The sequence below is a fragment of the Suricata suricatta genome, chromosome 4, assembly GCF_006229205.1.
Source record: "Suricata suricatta isolate VVHF042 chromosome 4, meerkat_22Aug2017_6uvM2_HiC, whole genome shotgun sequence".
Classification (NCBI taxonomy): domain Eukaryota; kingdom Metazoa; phylum Chordata; class Mammalia; order Carnivora; family Herpestidae; genus Suricata; species Suricata suricatta.
Genome location: NC_043703.1, coordinates 106,210,820 through 106,233,511, shown reverse-complemented (window position 1 = coordinate 106,233,511; position 22,692 = coordinate 106,210,820). Strand labels below are relative to the sequence as shown.

General features: G+C 35.1%; 1 protein-coding gene across 3 annotated transcripts in view; it reads left to right on the top strand.

Annotated features, from left to right (window-relative positions):
• The window catches only part of XPO1 (exportin 1), a 44,328-nt gene extending 24,472 nt beyond the window's left edge, over positions 1–19,856 (top strand). For all 3 annotated transcript variants that reach the window (XM_029937441.1, XM_029937440.1, XM_029937439.1), the window contains 21 exons: positions 3,178–3,239; positions 3,453–3,497; positions 4,712–4,893; positions 6,570–6,618; positions 6,695–6,814; positions 7,917–8,045; positions 8,714–8,872; positions 10,223–10,420; positions 10,944–11,082; positions 11,265–11,446; positions 11,523–11,679; positions 11,778–11,941; positions 12,695–12,829; positions 13,180–13,363; positions 13,660–13,766; positions 15,420–15,614; positions 16,384–16,552; positions 17,173–17,307; positions 17,390–17,549; positions 17,629–17,725; positions 18,782–19,856. In XM_029937441.1, coding sequence (XP_029793301.1) covers positions 3,178–3,239; positions 3,453–3,497; positions 4,712–4,893; positions 6,570–6,618; positions 6,695–6,814; positions 7,917–8,045; positions 8,714–8,872; positions 10,223–10,420; positions 10,944–11,082; positions 11,265–11,446; positions 11,523–11,679; positions 11,778–11,941; positions 12,695–12,829; positions 13,180–13,363; positions 13,660–13,766; positions 15,420–15,614; positions 16,384–16,552; positions 17,173–17,307; positions 17,390–17,549; positions 17,629–17,725; positions 18,782–18,928 — 2,915 coding nt within the window. In that variant the 3' untranslated portion in view covers positions 18,929–19,856. The remainder of the gene's footprint in view (positions 1–3,177; positions 3,240–3,452; positions 3,498–4,711; positions 4,894–6,569; positions 6,619–6,694; positions 6,815–7,916; positions 8,046–8,713; positions 8,873–10,222; positions 10,421–10,943; positions 11,083–11,264; positions 11,447–11,522; positions 11,680–11,777; positions 11,942–12,694; positions 12,830–13,179; positions 13,364–13,659; positions 13,767–15,419; positions 15,615–16,383; positions 16,553–17,172; positions 17,308–17,389; positions 17,550–17,628; positions 17,726–18,781) is intronic.
• Positions 19,857–22,692: the final 2,836 nt, after the last annotated feature.

Genomic DNA, 22,692 nt, shown 5'->3' with positions numbered 1-22,692 from the left:
TTTGAGAGAACACTAGTGAGGGGCAGAAAGAGAATTTCAAGCAAGCTTCATGCTGTCAGTGCAGAGCTCTACACAGGGCTTGAAATCACAAACTGAAATCATGACCTGATCATGACCATGAGTCGAAATCAAATTGGGCATTTAATCAGCTGAGCCACACAGGTACACCCCTAGCTTGTTTTTAAAAACTGATGTATGGTTATAATAATTACTCACGTACAGAAGCACTTATTTTAAAATAAGTTTGATAATCAGGATGCGTGGGTAGCTCAGTCGGTGCAGTGCAGAGCCTTCTTGGGATTCTCCCTCTGTCCCTGCCCCTCCCCTGTTCATGTGTGTTGTTGCAGTTTCTCAAAATGAATTAAAAAAAATTTTTTTGATATTCCTAATGATTTCCTTTTTTTTGTTGCTTTAAATTAAAAGTAGGCCTGATTTTTTTTTTAATTTATTTTTTGTTTTTAATTTTCATTTTTTGTTCTTTGTTGTTGTTTTTTTTTTATTTTTGAGAAATAGCGTGAGCAGGGGAGGGTTGGAGAGAGAGGGAGACACAGAATCTGAAGACAGCCGAAGCCGGATGCTCAACCGACTGAGCCACCCAGGTGCCCCTTAAAATAATTTTAAACTAGGCCACAAATCCTATTCTTATTTTAAAATAATTTTAAAATAATTTTTCAGTATAGAAATGTTGCCCAAAAAATACAGAATGCACTGAATACCCCTTTGGTTTATTCTAATACTAACAGCTTCTACAACCATAATAAAATTATCATAGCCATATGGGGGCCCCTGCATAGCTCAGTGCTCTAACCATCTGACTTTGGTTCCGGTCATGATCTCATGGTTTTTGCGTTCAACCCCACATTGGGCTCTGTGCTGACTGCTTAGAGCCTGGGGCCTGCTTCAGATTCTGTGTCTCCTCCTTTCTCTACCCCTTCCCTACTCACATTGTCTCTATCTCAGAAATAAACTTTTAAGAATTTTATCAAAATGATAAAAATAACATTGGTTCAGTATTATTAACTGAATTATGGCCATTACTTTAAATTTCACATGTTTTTCAATCTAATGTTCTTTTTCTGTTCTACAGAAATTTTAACTAAACACTACAGTTTAGTTATTGTGGCTTTTTTTGTCTTCTATTCTGTGATGGTTCCTAATCCCTGATTGAGACATCTTTGAAACTTTTGATGAATTTTGATCATTTATTTTGTAGAGTGTATTTCAATTTAGGTTTGTCTAATTCGTCAGGATTAAATGGAGGTTTCAACTCTTTGGCAAGAATATCATAATGGTGTAACCTCAGTCTGCCAAGACAGGGTACATGATGTCAGTACATTTATTTATTGTTAACATTTATTAGCTAATTATGGTGGTTCCTGCTGCTTTCCTTTTTACAGACTGACTTTTCCTTGAAAAGGATCTTGGGAGATGATACTGCTATCTTATTTTTTCTGAAAGGTTTCCCCATTCTTTTTAGCATTCATTGATAGGTCTTGTCTGCAACATTTGGTATTATGGTCTTTGCCTAGGATAGAACTAACTTTTAAAAACGTAAATGAGGGGTGTCCACGTGGCTCAGTTGATTGAGCATCCGACTTCAGCTCAGGTCATGATCTCAAGGTTCGTGGGTTCAGGCCCCGCGTTGGGCTCTGCTGCTGAAGCCTGCTTCAGATTCTGTCTCATCTCATCTCTTCCGCCTTCACTCTCGCTCTCTTCCCCCCTTCTTTTGCCTACTAAGAAAAAGGTAAATGAGATAGTTTACATTAGATTGTATGTAACAATCAAAATTTTGGCACTTAGCAAACAGTTTAAATATTTTTAACATACTTAAAAATGTTAAACTGAATGTTGATACAATGTAACATTACATTTTCAGTTGATAAATAACCCTTATGTAACTTAATTGTAGTAGTAGTTTCTTTTACAGTAAGGAAATTATTTTCAATACTTTCTAATGTTTAGTTTGGAATATGAAAGAAAATGGAAATACAAGTGAATGGGAATAAATTTAATACTTTATCACATGAAGTATTGAGATGATTTTACATTCAAATCAGCATTTTACTGCCTTCATGTTGGCTGTTTTTCCTGCTTATTATTAAGGCTAAAATTCTTAGCAAATCCCCTTGCTATGAAAGTTTGAGTCCAGAGTTCCAAATTTATTAGATAATGCTTGGGGTACATAGTTAGAATCTCTTAACTGAATTTTCAAAGGTCAGATAGTTCTTAAAGATGATTGTATGGTAACAAAGCCTAAATTAAACATGTGAGAATAGTCTTTATATAGTAGGAAATAATAATTTATTTAAGGATCCTACCTCTCAAACCCATTGGATGTATTAATGTAGGAATACTGTGTAACTTTAAAACTTAAGGGAACTTAATAATAGATGTTCTGTAAATTTTGAACGATGTTTATTAAAATCAAAAGGAAGAAGTCTCCGTTGTTTAAAGAATAGATTATACTATTCAGATATCCTTAAGTAAATAACTTCAGAAACAAAGCTTTCTCCTTTAACTTCTCTGTATATTAGTGGAGGGGCAAGTTAGTCATTTCCAACTGGGGCGCCTGGTTGCTCAGTCAGTTAAGTATCCAACTTTGGATTTCAGCTCAGGTCACCATCTCGCAGTTGGTGAAATCAAGCCCAGCATAGGCTCTACGCTGACAGTGTGGAGCCTACTTGGGATTCTCTCTCCCCTACTCAGGCGCACTGTCTCTTAATATAAATAAACTTAAAAAAAAAAAAAAGAATGTTTCTAGGATTGCCTTAATGTTACAATTAAATTTGAAAAGGGAAACATCTGATCTTGATTAGAAATATTTTCAATAAACTTCTTAGAATGCTTTTCAGTAAACCTTATATAATAATGTTTATTTACATGAACAACATATTGGTCCCTGGTGACTTTTTTTTTTACATGTTGATGTACTTGACTGCATTAAAGAAATCTTAGAATATAATAATTTGTTATTGTGAAACCTATATATTGTAACGTTAACAAAAGTTAAAATTTAAAGGAGTAATACACAAAAAAGGGCATCCTTCAAAAATGTGAATATTGTTAGTTAGGATTGGGGTTTATTAATCTGACCTTTTACCTTCCCCTTCTCCAGTTTTTTTGTTACTGATGATTTATTGGCATACTATAAAAGTGTTGAATAATTTTTTTTAATAGGAATTAAAAAATACGTTGTTGGCCTCATTATCAAGACGTCATCTGACCCAACTTGTGTAGAGGTAAGACCGTTTTTGGAAATTAGTGTGAGAACTTAAAATCATTTAAATGTTGAATCGTCAGCTTAAATCTAATCAATCACAGACATACAAACACATATGCACAATCATTTATAGTAGATCTGTGATCATTTTTCTTAGAGGAATTCCTTTCCTTATGTTCTTCTTATTCCTATTTTAGACCTACATTTAATCCATACTTTTTTCTTTTCTTAGAAGGAAAAGGTGTATATTGGAAAATTAAATATGATTCTTGTTCAGGTAAGTTTTTATTTGATTTGTTTTCCATAGAATAATTAAATGCTTCAGTTAGGTTGATTAGTGGAACAAAATATTCAAACCTACTTTATCAAATAACTAGAGTCATAGCTTACAGTAATAGTGTTTTTTATAATAACTATAAGTTAATCTATTGTTTTCATTTTTGAAATTATAAATTAGCTGTGGTTGAAAACTTCAAATACTGTATAAACCCATCACTCCATGACTCCAATATGGATCCCACTCATTACAGTTTTCTCATTTGCCTGTTACTGCATATTTCTTTTCCATGTCATCTGCCTCCATTTTAACTCATAAATCATTGCTTTTGAATTCAGCATTCCTTAGACCAATCTGTATACCTAGTTTAGTTTTCAAGTTTTCCTAATAATTTCTTTGACTCTTGAAGCTTTATATTTACATATATTTTATAATATGGCAAAAAACTTTCCTGAGGACATTAATTTGTGTGAGGAAGAAACAGATCTCTATTTAATAAATTATAAAAAACAGTTGGGTTTTCATTAAATTGTATTTTTATCCTGGGGACTTTTTGTTGTCAGCCTATCTTTGGGATTGGGAGAAATACAAAGAAGTTAGTTATCTCTTATAGTAACAGGTACTCTTAGGGCATATCTGGTTGGGAAAATCCTAACATACATAACATATAGTATAGACTTTAAAAATCTAATGTAGTCCATTAGACTTTGGTCAAAGATGATTCCATCCCCAGTTGTAATGCTATCTTCCAAATTTATATGAGAAAATGTGCCTCTCTGCTGGCCATGTTTTACTGCTTAGAGTTTGTTCTTTAAATCTGCTAGGGTAATTTGTACGTGTGTGTTCAGCTTATATTGATATGCATATTAGAACAGATTAGATCAGGATACCTGGCTGGCTTAGTTGGTAAAACATGCAAGCATGTGACTCTTGATCTTGGAGTTAGGAGCCCAAACCCCATGTTCAGTGTACAGATTACTTGAAATCTTTAATTGAAAAAGGAAAAAGGTACCAGCCTAGACCAATTGGGATAACTGATAGGAGTCTTGGACATTTGAAGCTGAAAATTTTATCTGTGTTACACTTTATCTAGTTGATTCAATAGAGAGTGGCACATTTCAAGGTGGAAAAAGTGAAAAGTGCTTGTTATTTACTCTTGATTTATTTGCCTTTGAGAAATAAAATGAAATTGACATTTCCTATCTTAATTTTAGATACTGAAACAAGAATGGCCGAAACACTGGCCAACTTTTATCAGTGACATTGTTGGAGCAAGTAGGACCAGTGAAAGTCTCTGTCAGAATAATATGGTGATTCTTAAACTCTTGAGCGAAGAAGTATTTGATTTCTCTAGTGGACAAATAACTCAAGTGAAAGCTAAGCATTTAAAAGACAGGCAAGTAATTATTTCACTTTAGAATTTAAGTTATTTCTAAAAAGATGTCAAGGAATTGGGAGTTGATTATAAAATTTTGAGAACCTGTTATCGTAAACATGTTAGATTACTTCTAATTATTTATAATTGTTTTTGTGTACAAATTTATTTTTTTTTAACTTTTTTTTAAATGTTTTATTTATTTTTGATACAGAGAGACACACAGCATGAGAGGGGGAGGGACAGAGAGAGAGAAGGAGACACAAGGCAGGAAACAGGCTCCAGGCTCTGATCTAGCTGTTAGCACAGAGCCTGACGCGGGGCTCGAACCCACAAATGTGAGATCTGACCTGAGCCGAAGTCGGAGGCTCAACCGACTGAGCCACTCAGGCGCCCCTTGTGTACAAATTTAAATAGTCCTAGAGTGGACCTAATATTCTAAATCTGGAGCTTTGAAAAATTATGTGCAATGATAAAGATAGAATGTCATACTTCGATTGTCAGAGCAAAATAATTTCATGCATCTCCTGCAAAAGGAATATAGGTCTGGAGTTACCAGAAACCTTTGGGATCTTTTTATAAGGTGACAAAATATAATTCAAGGAAATGACTTGGGTCCAAATGTAAACTGAATTGTTACCAGTCCGGTGTCCTGGGAAGCAGGCCACTTTATTTTCTTTCATTTAGTAGTGAAAATTTGTTTGAGTCATTAGAGCATAGCAGTATTTCACCTTTATATATTCAAACTAGCTTCAGAAGTTAACATTATTTTGCTTCCGTTTTGATATATATGCATATTTTGATACATTTATATAATGCCACGCCTCTTATTTTGCAGAGTTTTGTTTGAACTATTTTTTTTTTTAAGATTGATTTGGGGTGCTTGGCTATTTTGGACAGTAGAGCATGTGACTCTTGATCTCAGGGAGGGTTGTAAGTTCATACCTCATGTTGATTATAGAGATTACTTAAATAAAATCTTAGGGGTGCGTAAGTGCCTCAGTCATTTAAGTATCCAGTTCTTTATTTCAGGTCAGAGCATGATTCATGACAGAGTACAAGTGAGAGTACAGAGCCTGCTTGTGATTTGCTCTCCTCTTCCCTCTCCCTCTCAAAATCATTTCTTAAAAATGAAAATGAAATCTTTAAAAAGACCAGATTAATGAAATTACTCACATTAGAGTAAGGAAGACAAAAACCTCCACAAAATGAAATTGTGTGCTCTTCATAGCATTTTTTTTTTATGGGTAGGCTTTGAAAGAGTGATACTAGGGGCGCCTGGGTGGCTCAGTTGGTTAAGCGTCCAACTTCAGATTAGGTCATGATCTCTTGTTTCGTGGGTTCGAGCCCCGCATCGGGCTCTGTGTTGACGGCTCAGAGCCTGGAGCCTGCTTCCCATTCTGTGTCTCCCTCTCTCTCTGCTCACACTGTCATTCTCTGCCTCTCAAATAAAAAATTAAAAAAAAAAACATTAAAAATTTTAAAGTAAAATTTCTCTGGAAAAAAAAAGTGATACTACATGTAGTTTTAGTAACTTTTGTAGATTTTGATGAAGTTATTGATACTTGTGTTTAAGTAGAAGTGACTCAAGTTTTTAGCCACCAAATGACCAAATTGGCAAAATTTTTGGTAATTTTTTTAGTATGTAAATAATTGCGGTATTTCTATGTCTTTTAAACTGTTCCCTTTTTTCTTAGCATGTGCAATGAATTCTCACAAATTTTCCAGCTGTGTCAGTTTGTGATGGTAAGTGCTTTTGATTTCATTTTTTAAGTAACAATTATAGGAAGAGCATTATTTACAGGTATGTTTTCGTTAATAGGAAAATTCCCAAAATGCTCCACTTGTACATGCAACTTTGGAAACATTGCTCAGATTTCTTAATTGGATTCCACTGGGATATATTTTTGAGACCAAGTTAATCAGCACATTAATTTATAAGGTATAGTGAATACATTTCAGTTCTTTATCACTGTCTAGTTTCATTTTCATAATATATAATGCTCTGTGCTATTAAACCATTTTGCACATATAGGTGTAACCAGTGTTGTTTTTAAGTTGAAAAAACTGCTCAGAAGAACATTCGTTACTTGCAGCTAGTAATTCTTTGAAATGGTGTCAGAAATCTTAGAAATTCTGTGTGAACCATTGTTAACAGATTTGATTTGAATTTAGTTGATTGTATATTGGTCACAATAAGGTAATTTAAGGGATATTTTCTATAATACGGAAAGTCTGGGTATTTTCTTTTTTTATGAAAGTAGTAGTGTGTAATACCTATGTGAGGTCTTTATTCATCCAGAGATGACTGGGTACAAATTGGTTGTATTTTTCCAGATGTTTTCTTGGCATATACAATGAGTAAATTTTGAATGCCTAGCTAAGGCCTTATAACTTAACATTTGCGGCTTTATAGTTAAGTTTGTTGAGGTAATACTGTGGTCTAATACATGATTTACGATATTCGAGACTTTATTGGTAGACAATTATATCTAAAACTTAGTTTCAGTAGTACTACAAATGAAACATTGTTAAATAATAATGACACTTAGATACTTTTCTAAATTTTATTTGCATAAACTTCGTATGCCAATAGGCATGTCCATTTTTTTTTTTTTAAGACTTTTGATGCTTACCAAATTGCCATCCACAGATTGTATGCCAGTTTTATCACATGTATGTCAATCCTAGGTGTACTGTTCATCTCTTAAAATCCTAAGTAAATCCTGGGTCTTTTTAAACTACACATAAAACATAATGTTCTTAAACGTCATATAATAGATCCTGGGAAAGTCTCTAAGCAACTTTTGTGTTTTAGATGTCTGGAGACCTTATAAAGCACAGGTTGCTCCTGAAGCAGTTACTGTCTATTGGGTGTATAATGAAATTTCCTCAAAATATATATGCAGACAAAATGTATCCATCCATTTACCTTTTTTTCCCACCCCTGTTCTCAATTGTTAAAACCTCTATTTTTTTAAATTGTTAAATAAACTATTAATGGCCATTTAATTTTATGCTTCTCTTTTGTTTTATTAAAATAGTTCCTGAATGTTCCAATGTTTCGAAATGTTTCTCTGAAGTGCCTCACTGAGATTGCTGGTGTAAGTGTAAGCCAATATGAAGAACAATTTGTAACATTATTTACACTGACAATGATGCAGCTAAAACAGGTAATACAACACTTAACAACAGACTAAACAATTTTCATGCCTTAGAAAAAGTTGGGTTTGAACTGTTTTGCCACAACTAATCGTAACAAATTGCTATAATGGGATTGGGTACTTACTACATAAAATAAGATTAGGTAGAGATGTTAGTGAACATTTTGAAAATTCCTTGAAATAAAGATTGTAGGAGTATCAGAGCAGTGTATTTACACAGAATTTAGATAACTTGGAAACCTGAGGTTTAAGTATTAGCTCTTTTTCTGAAAACTTAGTGTCTCTAAACTGAAGAGATGGTCCGGTACAATCTTGGTTAGGTATGTAGGAGATTGTTTAGAATGTTAATCGTAATACTACATAACAGTATGTGTTTGCGATATGAATGAACTACATACCTTTGTTTTTAATAACACTAAGGAAGGAAAAGTCTGATACAGGGAAAAATTGAAAACATAATTTAAAAATTGAAAAGAAATCTTAATTCTTGTGACATTTTTAAAAATCAAAACCGAGAATAGAAAAAGATGAATAAGGAACTGAAGAGTTCTAGTAAAGAATAATCTATTTGTGTTGAATATTAGTAACAGGTGATGAAATCTTAGGGCTAAAAAATAATATCTTTTGTTGATTTTAAAATACAGGCTGATACTAATGGTTCATGTTTAAACTTGTAGATGCTTCCTTTAAATACCAATATACGACTTGCGTACTCAAATGGAAAAGATGATGAACAGAACTTTATTCAGAATCTCAGTTTGTTTCTCTGCACCTTTCTTAAGGAACATGGTCAACTTATAGAAAAAAGGTTAAATCTCAGGGAAACACTTATGGAGGTAGGCTTTGTGGAGCCTTTGGCTTCTGAAATTCTTCTCAACATAATGAAAGCGTTGTCAAAAATGTCTTCTAAAATGTCTACCCTTTTATTAATGTCTGTACCTTTGATGTGTCTTCTTACCTTTTACTCATCAATGCATAAAACTATATGTTCTGAGTTGCAAGCTTTATTTGTTTTTTTTATATTCTGGATAATGCCAGGTCAATTAATTGATCATTAAAATTAAATTTCTTGGGGGGTACTCAGACATTTGAGATGAAGAATCTGAAAATGTTTTTTAAAAACTGAAGTGTGATGCATATAAGGTGAAACTATATTTTATAGTGTACAGTTCAGTGGCATTCACAGTGACAGCAACTGTCACCTGTTCTAAAACCTTTTCATTACCCACAAAAGACGATGTACCCATTAAAGTAATCCCTCCTTCTGTTCTACCCCAGCTCCTCAGTAACCCCTAATTTGCTCTCTATGGATTTACCTGTTCTGAACTGTTCCTATAAAAGAACTCATGGTTTTTTGTAAATTAGCCTATTTCACTTAGCATGTTTTCAGGGTTCATTCATCTTGGAACCTATATCAGTATTTCATCTCTTTGAATGTTGAATATTGATCCATTATATGACTATATCATGTTTTGTATGTCCACTCATGAGTTAATGGCTATTTGAGTTTATTTACTGTTGGTACTAAATGTCCATACCTGTTTAGGGGACTTAATTAACATATGTATTGGCCAATAACACATAAGGGTTTTAAAGTGTTCTAGGACATGTCAGAAGACTGCACAATTTGGGGTCCTTGGGTGAGGTGACTCAGTCAGTTAAACGTCGTCCAATGCCTGATTATGGTTCACGAGATCGAGCCACATGTTACGCTCTGCACTGACTGCAGAGCCTGCTTAGGATTCATTCTCTCTCTCTCTCTCTTTCTCTCTAAATAAATAAAACATTAAAAAAGGAAGAGGGGGTGCCTGGGTTTCTCTGTCAGTTAAGCATCTTCGGCCATGATCTCCTGGCTTGTCGGTTTGAGCCCTGTGTTGGGCTCTATGCTGACGTCTCAAAGCCTGGGCTTGTGTCTTAGGATTTTGTGTCTCCCTCACTCTTTCTGCCCCCCTCCTGCTTGCTCTTTGTGTCTCCTTCTCAAAAATAAACATTTAAATAAAGGGAAAAAGAAAGCACAATTAGTTCCTACAGAATATCTAGAGTATGTTAGATAAATGATGAAGCATTAGAGTTGTGTAAAACGAAGCATGAATTTTTATTTCCTGTTAATGTAACAAGTGGAAGGCAGTTTGTGGTCGGATAATAATTTCTAAGGATTATTTTACTAGTTTTGCTCTTCTTTGTAGGCCCTTCATTATATGTTGTTGGTATCAGAGGTGGAAGAAACGGAAATCTTTAAGATTTGTCTTGAGTACTGGAATCATTTAGCAGCCGAACTCTATAGAGAGAGCCCGTTCTCTACATCTGCTTCTCCATTGCTATCTGGAAGCCAACATTTTGATGTTCCTCCCAGGAGACAGCTGTACTTGCCCGTGTTATCCAAGGTAACGTAAGTGGGTGGTTGATTGCTTGCTTTTCCTGTTCCTTGCTGTGATTTTGAAGACTAAATGCAAATAGTGGTTTTATTTTACTTTGGTTTTTATAATCTATCCAAATAAAGGAGCTACAAAGAGAATCCAATGACTTCTCCATACATGTCCCAAGCTAGACCATTGAAAGGGATTGGTTTAAGAGCTGTGATTTTCAATAGTGTGGCCTTACAAGTAGACTGCGTCAGCGCCACCAGTGAGTTTGTTAGAGATGCAAATTAAGAGACTACTTTCAAACCTACTGAATCAGTCTCAGGAACCTTAACAAACAGTAGATGTTTATTCTTGATAAATACCTTTACAAAACTATTACTGTAGAATTCTGTTTTTTAAATGTTTATGTTCTTTTATATTGTGGGAGAATTTGGGGGGGGGTATGTTGGTTTAAAGTGTAAAGTGCTCATCTTAATTTTTTTCCTACACTTGATGTGGCTGATTTCATAGAGGTAACAGGTTTTTCTTGTGTATTGTTGAATAGGTCCGTTTATTAATGGTTAGTCGTATGGCTAAACCAGAGGAAGTATTGGTTGTAGAAAATGATCAGGGAGAAGTTGTAAGAGAATTCATGAAGGATACAGATTCCATTAATTTGTATAAGAACATGAGAGAAACATTAGGTAAGTTAATAAATACTGTCAGGTTAATCTTTATCTTTGTAATTCTCTTTTGGGGTCAGAATACTAGGAAATGCACAGTTTATTTGTCAGTAACCATGTTTATTAATGTGCTGTTATTAGTAAATATTTTTATTCATAGAGTTTTGCATTTGACCTTTGGAATCTTTACCCTTCCTTTGTAGTTTATCTCACTCACCTGGATTATGTAGATACAGAAAGAATAATGACTGAGAAGCTTCACAATCAAGTGAATGGTACAGAGTGGTCATGGAAAAATTTGAATACATTGTGTTGGGCAATAGGCTCCATTAGTGGAGCAATGCATGAAGAGGATGAAAAACGATTTCTCGTTACTGTTATAAAGGTATGCAAGTGATGGCAACTGGAAACTCTAGGTAACTGTGTTCTTTCAAATGACCGAAATTTCTCTCGTTTTACAGGATCTCTTAGGATTATGTGAACAGAAAAGAGGCAAAGATAATAAAGCTATTATTGCATCAAATATCATGTATATAGTAGGTCAATATCCAAGATTTTTAAGAGCTCACTGGAAGTTTTTGAAGACTGTAGTTAACAAGTTGTTTGAATTCATGCATGGTAAATACTCTTAATATATAACTTAGTTATTTTATGCTTATTGAACAAAAAGTTTTTTTCTTGAAAAATTTATAATAAAATGTTTTTATTTTGTTTAGAGACCCACGATGGAGTCCAAGACATGGCTTGTGATACTTTCATTAAAATAGCTCAAAAATGCCGCAGGCATTTTGTTCAGGTTCAGGTTGGAGAGGTAATGCCATTTATTGATGAAATTTTGAACAATATCAACACCATAATTTGTGATCTTCAGCCTCAACAGGTACGTAGAACAGTGAATATATCTTTCTTAGACAATGACTCCTATTTTAATCAGAATGCATTAATGGGAATAGAAAGAATGCGACCATTGGATTCACTTCACATACCTCTTGATGAAACGTTTTTTAAATTTTGATTTGAGTATAGTTAATAAATAGTTTCAGTTGTATAATACAGTGATTTAAGAAATCCATGTATCACCCATAGCTCATCACAAGTATACTCATAAATTCTCATCACCTATTTCACCTGTCCCCTACCCACCTCTCTGCTTGGAGTGGTTAAATGTTTATGAGGAGACAAACATTTAACCAGAAATTTGTTAGGCTATTTTTCTACCTGATGCAGATTATTTTTTCACACTCGTAAAATTAGTTCCGATACATACGTGAATTGCTTGTGTGTAGATTTCTTTATGATGGCATAAAACTAAAATGATTGGTGGCGCCTGAGTGGCTCAGTTGATTAAGCATCTGACTGGATTTCTGCTCTGGCCATGATCTTTGTGGTTTATGGTTCCAACCTTGCATCAATGTCTATGCTTACAGCATGTAGCTTGCTTGAGATTTTCTTTGTCCGTCTCTCTGTCCCCCCGCTGCCACACAAATGGTGTGTCTCTCTCTCTCTCTCTCTCTCTCTCTCTCTCCCTCTCTCCCTCTCCCTCTCCCTCTCTCCCTCCCTCTCTCTCTCCCCTTCTCTCAAAAATAGTAAAAATTTTTGTTTTTTTAAGTAAAATGTCTGCCTTTCTACATAGGTCCATACATTTTATGAAGCCGTGGGATACATGATTGGTGCACAAACAGACCAAACAGTACAAGAACATTTAATAGAAAAATATATGCTACTTCCTAATCAGGTTTGGGATAGCATAATCCAGCAGGCAACCAAAGTAAGTTTTACTACTCCCCCCCCCCAATGTTTTGACAACGGAATACAAGAAGACCATGCTATTTATAAAAGCAGTGAATTCAGTACCTTTGATTTGCATGTTACCCATAAACGGTTTTCTGTGCTTTTATACATTAAAAAAAATTACACTAATTTTATTCTGTTTTGATGTACAGTGGGACTTTTTCATTCTGTTCTTTCTTGTAGACATAGGTAATGTTTCTGTATTTTACTCTCTGATTATTAATGTAAGGGTGGTTGGGAGTAAGGTGTGGGTAGTGTATTTTGCTTTAGTAATTACAAAGATAAATTTCCTGTGATGAGTGGAATTTTGTTATTTATCCTTCACAGAATGTGGATATACTTAAAGATCCTGAAACAGTCAAGCAGCTCGGTAGTATATTGAAAACAAATGTTAGAGCCTGCAAAGCTGTTGGACACCCCTTTGTAATTCAGCTTGGGAGAATCTATTTAGATATGCTTAATGTATACAAGTGCCTCAGTGAAAATATTTCAGCAGCTATCCAAGCTAATGGTAAGTGATTCTGAACTTCTGTGGGACAGTTTATAGCAAGTTAGTTTTTACAAGCATTTCTCACAGATTTAAGTTAACTCTCCCAATGTCCCACATGACCATAGACAATTATTATTAACCAGTTGTATTCCTCTTTCTCTTGTAAAATTAGTCTTTTTGTTTTCCCGATAGTTTTATCTGTGTGCCTTTGTCTTTTAAGTTTTTGTGTGGTAAATGGGAGCTAATGGTGTCCAAAAGCAAATACCAAAAGAAAATTTTAGTTGTCAAGTTAAATTCCACTGGATTGTATTTTTTAGGTGAGATGGTTACAAAGCAACCATTGATTAGAAGTATGCGAACAGTAAAAAGGGAAACTTTAAAGTTAATATCTGGTTGGGTGAGCCGGTCCAATGATCCCCAGATGGTAAGTGAAATGTTACATGTTACACTTTTTGTTTAAGTTCATGCTGTATTTTCTCATTTATGTATATTGCTCAATTTTAAAGGTAATTTTGATGCACATATTTAGGATGATTTCGGTGTCCTTTTTTTTTTTTTGTCCTTGAATACTTTTAGTATCAAAATAGTATTAGTTAATATATACCATCTTCCTAAGAAATTGCTTAGTGGGAGACAGTGGTGATATGTAAAAAGGTAACTCAAGCCATTTTAATTTTTCTATGTAAATATACATATTTGGGTAAAATTTTTTGTGCTCCTTTGTAGTTTACAAAGCTGTCATTAGTTTGCTTCTGTAGTGAGAGTAAGCACTTCCCCAGTAGAGGAATTAAAAATCTCTTACTTCTTTTGGGTTTTTTGGTTTGTTTATTTTGAGAGAGAGAGAGAGAGAGTGCACACACAGGGAAGGGACAGAGAGGAAATCCCAGGCAGGCTCCACTCTTTGAATGCAGAGCTCAACTAAGGCTCAAGAAGGAGATCATGACCTGAGCCGAGATCAAGAGTTGCTCACTTAAGTGACTGTACTGCCTAGGTTCCCCACTCCTTTTAGTTTTAGTTGGTTTTCAGAGACTAAACCAGACTCTATATGCCTCAGCTTGGGGAAAAATTTTTTGTGTGTGTGTTTCTTATTTATTCTACCATTTCATCATTCTCTTGATCCTTGAAACATTACAAAAAACCCTATCCTATTCATCTTTGCTATGGGGAAGCAGCAGTTGACAGATGTGTTGTTTACTTTTATAATTCTGAAATTTCAGTGTTGTTCCTTACTGGAGATATTTTCAGGAAACCTGTTGAGAAAACAAACTGTTTTGGAATTCTCAAGATAAAAATACTCACTGAAAATTCAGTTTGTGGGAAAAGAATCATTGCAGTGTCAAGAGTAAAATAAGAAACCAGTTCTGGTCTAAGGACAAGTGGCTTATTGGAAAAGAATGTGCTTAACCTTAAAATTGTACTAGACCTGTTTTGTACAGTGGGACTAACACTGGTAATCTTCAGTTATAGGAAACAGTGCTTGTATTTATTGTCCATGTTTTAGTAAGGAACCTCTCAGAAGCATGTAAATTTTACCTTAAGATGACCCTGTTTATTGACACTCATGGAAACCCACGGTACTTCTGGTACAGTTCCAATTCCTTACACAAGTGTAAGGGATGGTTATTTTTGTTTATTAAAATATTCCTCAGTATTCGTTAAGTTAAAATCATTGATAGGTTTCTACTTTGTATTATATATGAGCTGCTTGGTTTTAATAGACATTATATGCATTGATGAAAGTGATCATTGTTTAGGGAGGAATTTTCTTTCCTTTTAGGTAGGTTATCTCACATAGAATCCTGGTTTTCTCATAGTCACATGGAGCCAGTTGCTTGATTTGGGGCCATGGTTGCCTTAGTAATAACAAACTTGTGCTCTACAGTATGTCCTTGGCTCTTTCCAGTCAATTACTATTTCTTGGTTTCTTTTGCTAAAAAGTTTTAATCTCCAAAAACCAAATTTAAATGTGCCGTTTTCCAGTTTTAAGCAGATACTTAAATGTCAATACAACGCCAGTCTAGCTATTTACATTAGTTAGCAAGTGTGCATAGAATAAAATTTAATTTTTTTTTAATAGGTAGCCGAAAATTTTGTTCCTCCTCTGTTGGATGCAGTTCTCATTGATTATCAGAGAAATGTCCCAGCTGCTAGAGAACCAGAAGTGCTTAGTACTATGGCTATTATTGTCAATAAGTTAGGAGGACATATAACAGCTGAAATACCTCAAATATTTGATGCTGTTTTTGAATGCACATTGAATATGATAAATAAGGTATGTGGTTTATATTTCAATTATAATGAGATATTTTGGAGTATGTAACTCTTCAAAGTATAAATGATACCTATGAGAATAGTGTTAAATTTTAAGATCTGGAGTTAAACATTTGAACTTACAGACCAGAGAAATATTTATATTTTTTAAAAAATTACTATTAAAGAGGTCTTAACAGCCAAATAGTGGTAAATTTGATAGATTGTAACATTCAAATAGCAGCTAGCATTTAGTGAAGTAAAAAATTGCTGTGTTTTAAGCATTAAGAATTTATTGGTACTAATTTGTTTAAATGAAAAGGCAGGTCTGCATTTTTCACTTCTAAGTGTGTACTGTATGCTTGTAAGAAATGGGAAAATACATTAAGCAGGAAGGAAAAATGTAGATGTAAGTTTATGAATTTACATAGCAGCACAAAAATTTTCAAGTCTGTATTAGTCTCAAAGTCACTATCATAAAGTGTTAGTAATAGTCTGAATTAGTAGAAAATGTGATGTTCTTTATGTGGGTTGTTTTGTTTTAAGTTTATTTATGTTGAGAGAGAGTGTGCACATGCCAGCATGAGAGGGGCAGACAGAGAATCCCAAGTAAGCTCCATCAAGCTTCATCTCTGGAACCTTGTAATCTTGACCTGAATCTAAATCAGGAATTGGACTTTTAACTGACTGAACCATGGGACCCACTAACAACTCCAGACTTTTATTATAAATTAAGGTTTACTTTTTCTCTCTTATTTAACATAATTAAGGCATTGAAATTTTGTTTTTAGGACTTTGAAGAATATCCTGAACACAGAACCAACTTTTTCTTACTACTTCAGGCTGTCAATTCTCATTGTTTCCCAGCATTCCTGGCTATACCACCTGCACAATTTAAACTTGTTTTGGACTCTATTATTTGGGCTTTCAAACATACTATGAGGAATGTTGCAGACACTGGTAAATACACAGAAATTATGTCCTTTTATTCATTTGCCCTCCCAATACACAAACTGTATAGACTCTTACAGATAGGTCTGTAGTTGTAGCCAGGTAGTTAGCATTTGTTACTAGGGATTTGAGTGCATCATTTGGTATATAGGTCTAAGAAAGTCCTGAAAACAGTTTAATCCTCTCTATCATAGTGAGTCCATAGGCAGGATTGAATTATGGGGAGATGGGCATAAAATTCAAAGTAGAGGAACATCTCTTACCCAGTGTCTCCCCCCTCACATGCTTTTTCTTTGTGCTTCTAAGGAATTTTGCATCTCCTGCTAGATATGTTTTATCCCTCTTATTTTAGACTGTGCAAGTTGGGAAGAGGGGTAGAGGGAAAGAAACCTATCATCTTGAGCAGGCTCCATGCTCATTTTGGAGCCCATCACTGGGCTTTAGCCCACAACCCTTGGATCATGGCCTGAGCTGAAATCAATCAAGAGTCGAGTACTCAACCGATTAAGCCACCTGAGCACTGCTATTTTGTTTATAAATAGTAATTGGTTTCTTTAATAGATGTGTACTTGGTAATGCTATTTTAGAGTTGATAGAGAATTTACTTTTCGTTGTTCTGTACATTTTAGGCTTACAGATACTTTTTACACTCTTACAAAATGTTGCACAAGAAGAAGCTGCAGCTCAGAGTTTCTATCAAACTTATTTTTGTGATATTCTTCAGCATATCTTTTCTGTTGTGACCGACACCTCACATACTGCTGGTAAGCACATAAAGTCGTGAAAATGTTAAGTGTTTCCATTGCTGTTACATGTTGGAGTTCATAATGTTCTTTTTATCAACAGGTTTGACAATGCATGCGTCAATACTTGCATATATGTTTAATTTGGTTGAAGAAGGAAAAATAAGTACACCCTTAAATCCTGGAAATCCGGTTAACAACCAAATGTTCATTCAGGAATATGTGGCAAATCTCCTTAAATCTGCATTCCCACATCTACAAGAGTAAATATGCTTTTTAATACGCATATATTTTTCACGTTAAAAAATAGTGATTATTTAATTGTTGTGTTTTCATTTGCAGTGCTCAAGTAAAGCTCTTTGTGACAGGGCTTTTCAGCTTAAATCAGGATATTCCTGCTTTCAAGGAACATCTTAGGGATTTCCTAGTACAAATAAAGGTATGTATTTTGTTTGCACTTGGCAGAAGTATTAAGATTAGATATGATTTGTTGTTGCTTTGTGGAATTAACCTTTTTGTGTGTGAAGCAAAACGAGTGGGCTTTTTGAATAATATGCAGGTTTACCTATTCTGAGACTGATCCATAGTGAAAAACTATAAAACATAGTTGACAAGAGGATGGATTTGAAAAGTTTTTGGAGGTGTGTTATTAACATAATTTTCGATAATAATAAAGGTGTGTTGCAGTACTGTTACTACATCCTACAGATGATTTTTAAGTTGTGGGAAATGGGGAAAGAAAAATACATTAGCAGTTCCTGTGGGGATTTTATACCCATTCTGTTAGTTAGAGGAGTCCATTTTAGGGAATTATGACAAATCAGATAATTTTTAAAAATTTATTCATTTATTTTGAGAGAGAGCAGGGAAGGGGGAGAGAGGGAATGAATACCAAGCAGGCTTTACACTCTCAGCACAGAACCTGACACCGGGCTCTAATTCCTGAACTGTGAGATCATGACCTGAGCCAGAATCAAGAATCAGACTCTTAACCAAGACTGAGTCACCCAGGTGCCCTAAGAAACAGCTTTTTAAATCTCTTTATATATGACATCAGAAATTCTTCTTTTTATAACCCTTTTTAACCCCACTAACACCTTTGGTTTTAATTTACTTACACAGAATTCTAGCAATATACTATAATTTAAACCCATCTATTGGGGATGCCTGGATGGCTCAGTTGGTTACGTGTCTAACTCATTGATTTCTGCTCAGGTCACTGTCTCACGGTTCGTGGCATCAAGCCCTGCGTTGGGCTCTATGTTGACAGTGCAGAGCCTGCTTAGGATTTTTTTCTCTCCTGCTCTTATGTGTACTATGTGGAAGCATTCTCTCCCCCCACCCCCTAAATAAAGAAACCATACGAATGGAAGGGTAAATTCCATTCTTGTGTAAGCAAAAAGAGGTGCTTGTCTATTCTCCCTCGCTCCCAGCAGGTCATTTTCCAAAATTGAGGTTTTGTTATGTTGACACCTCAACTATCTTATTTTCACAGGAGTTTGCAGGTGAAGATACGTCTGATCTGTTTTTGGAAGAAAGAGAAACAGCCCTTCGACAGGCTCAGGAAGAGAAACATAAACTTCAAATGTCTGTCCCTGGCATCCTTAATCCACATGAAATTCCGGAAGAAATGTGTGATTAAAATCAGAAGTCATGCTGGATTTTTTTGGTTGGGTTTTTTTGTTTTTGTTTTTTTTCCCTCTCTGCAACTCTTGTTAGCAGAAGAAAACAGCATCTGGATATTTGTCGACCAAAATGATGCCAATTTGTAAATTAAAATGTCACCTAGTGGCCCTTTTTCTTATGTGTTTTTTGTATAAGAAATTTTCTGTGAAATATCCTTCCATTGTTTAAGCTTTTGTTTTGGTCATCTTTATTTAGTTTGCATGAAGTTAAAAATTACGGCATTTTTAAAAATTTTACTTCATGCCCATTTTGTGGCTGGGATGGGGGGAGGAGGTAAATTCAATTTGAACATATACTTGTAAATTCTAATGCAAAATTACACAATTTTCCTGTAAACAGTACCAATTTTTAATTAGGGAGCATTTTCTTTCTAGCCTTATTTCGGCCTAGAAGAAAAAGATAATGAGTAAAACAAATTGCGTTGTTAAAAGGATTATAGTGCTGCATTGTCTGAAGTTAGCACCTCTTGGACTGAATCGTTTGTCTAGACTATATGTATTACAAGTCTGTATGGCAAGTTTGCAGCAAGATCATGTGCATATCATCCCATTGTAAAGCGACTTCAAAAAATATGGGAACACAGTTAGTTATTTTTACACAGTTCTTTTTGTTTTTGTGTGTGTGTGCTGTCGCTTGTCGACAACAGCTTTTTGTTTTCCTCAATGAGGAGTGTTGCTCATTTGTGAGCCTTCATTAACTCGAAGTGAAATGGTTAAAAATATTTATCCTGTTAGAATAGGCTGCATCTTTTTAACAACTCATTAAAAAACAAACAAAACAAAACTCTGGCTTTTGAGATGACTTATACTAATTTACATTGTTTACCAAGCTGTAGTGCTTTAAGAACACTACTTAAAAAGCAAAATAAACTTGGTTTACATTTATTCTCTCCCTTTATTGGCTCAAGATTATTACTGTATTAATGAAAGTGGTTTTATATGTGTTTTAGGTTTTAGGTAACAAGTGACATTTGGCACCTGTGGGTTTACAGGTTACTAGAGTTACTGTGAGTTACGGGGTAACAGATTAAAGAGAATGAGAATCCAGGTGTAAGAAACTTGCAGATATCCTTAATTGTATTCTTGTAAAAACTCTACCCCTTGAAAGTTGCCATATCCCTTTAAGGTGGGAGGGAAGAGGACAATGTGTAGATGTCCTATCAAACATGAAAGGGGGCATAGCTAGGGGAACAGAAAAAGGAAACTGGCTGGGTGAGCCTGTTTCCAGAGGATTGACTCGAGCCTTCCATAAACCTAAACTAAAACCGAAGCATTTGAAGTGCCTCATGTTCATGCAGAGTCAGCAATTTTGTGTTAACTGTCATTTCAGTGGAATACAATCCTGCATAAAACTGTTTTCCAGGACAGTGAACGGTAAGAATTTAAGTATATTCAAAGAAGAACATTGGAAACTTGTAGACTTCAGCTTTGTTAAAATCGCTTTGTTCTTATTATTGGTGTTTGCCTAAAAACACGTTTTAAGAGGTTTTCTTTGATCCGCCAAGAGTTAGATTCAGATTGTTCATGCTGTATTTGAATGTGCTGTTAAATCCATTTCTGACTAGCTGTTACCATTTCTGCCACTGATGATACAGAATTTTCTTACTTTCCAGCACATTCACTGTATATTTCCTGCTCCCTTGGTATGTTTTAGATGTTGCAAGAAAAAAGCCTTGTCAGTAGTACACTTTGATTTAGAAATGATTGGCAACTTGACTCTTTATTTTTTAATTTGGGAGAGAGGGAGAGAATGAATACAAGCGGGAAGGGGTAGAATAACTTACTCCCATTTCCCCTTCTGACTTCTGTTACTGGTATATTTTAATAAATCCTGCATATTATTTTGAACTCCATGAGATACTAACCGTATACCTTTATATAGCCTAAAAGAAGTATTTCTTCAGTTTTTAAGCTAAATAAGTTCAATGAAAATCCTTAACTTGACTGAAATAGAAACCTCAAACTTTTTTCTTTACACAGAGACTTCATCAGAGGTATGGTCTTTCCCATAGTTGAGTCCCTTGCATGAAGCTTGTGTTAACTATTAAAGAATGGACTGAAACTAGCGAAAAGTAATAACAAATCTAGGGTGGACATTCTTGCTTAATTTTATCTTGATTGCATTTGGATTACCCTCAAGGTATTAAACAGCAAAGCACACTGAAAACTGGCCATTTTGGGTATTCGGTATGGTGCTATTCTTTAAATGTTCATTTATTTAGAGCATGGGGGCGGGGCAGGGGCAGAGACCTGGGGAAGAAGTTCCTTAATGTTTCTGAGGATTTACATAGAAATTTGCCAATATGCCTGATACCATACCTAACTGAAGGTGGGTTTTTTTTTTTTTTCACATTTTATCTCATGTTGGGAGTATATCTTGTGGGTTTTTGTGTGTGTGTTTATTTTGAAAGAGCACAAGGAATGGAGGGATCGAGGAGAGAATTCCAAGCAGGCTCTCCTGTCTGCACAGAGCCTGATGGGAGGCTCTATCTCAAACGGTGAGTTCATGACCTGAGCTGTATTCAAGAGTTGGGATTCAAGTGACTGAGCCACTCAGGCACCGCAAATTGGAGTATGTCTTAACAGTCCATGACCTCTTAACAATTTGATATTCCAGCAATACCACTTTGTCCACAGATGAACTTAATCATAAACATTTGTGTGTATTAATTGCTAAATGTTTTCAAAAGGAGGTTTAACATCAAAATAAAATGCTAACTTGAGGGGCGCCTGGGTGGCTCAGTCGGTTGAGTGTCTGGCTTCAGCTCAGGTCATGATATCACGGTTTGTGGGTTTGAGCCCTGCATCAGGCTCTGGGCTAACAGGCTCAGAGCCTGGAGCCTGTTTAAGATGGTCTCCCTTTCTCTGCCCCTCCCCTACTTATGCGCTCTCTCTCAAAAATAAACATAAATGTTACCTTTTATGTACAAAAGCACACAAAAGCAGCAGGCATAAATTATATTAAGGAAGGAAATCTTTTAAGTTTTCAAAGGATAACCACAATTCTGTGTTTTCGTGCAAAGTGGCAACCCAATTTTTCTTGGGGCCTGAGCAAGGGAGTCGCCCTTATCTGTTTTACCAAATACCAAGCAATGCTATTTTATTCATTAAAAGTATGAACAGATGGATGAAATTTCAAAAGCTGCTGTAACCAGTTTATGCATTTTCCAGGGCTATCAAATACATTGAATTGGCAATGCCTTCTCATTCTTGGTATCTGTTGCAGCTGATGTCCTCTTCGAGTTGTAATAATGAAAAGAATAAATCACATGCAAGTTTAGACTTCACAGGCTTTTCGTTATCCCACTTGGACTCTAATTACTTTGGTAGGCCTATGTAGGATGCAGACATTTCATGTTTAGTGTCAACCCAGTAGGCAATTATGTGGCTTTAAAAAAAAAGATGAGAATACGGAGAGTAACTAATTGGTCTTATGTGTTGTGTTTTCCTCCAAAAATGAGCAGAAGTCATTCTGTAAAGGTCTGAAGGTAAATCTTTATGGAAAAAGAGGTTCATAAATCAGTCACAGGGTGCCTGTCTGGCTCAGGAAAACATATGACTCTTCATCTTGGGGTTGTGAGTTCAAGCCCCACGTTAGGTTTACTTAAAGGGTCATCTGGGTGGCTTAGTCTTGTGTCTGGCTGTTGATTTCGGCTCAGGTCTTAATCGCACAGTCATGAGATCAAGTTCCTGCTGTGTAGAGCCTACTTGAGAGTCTGCC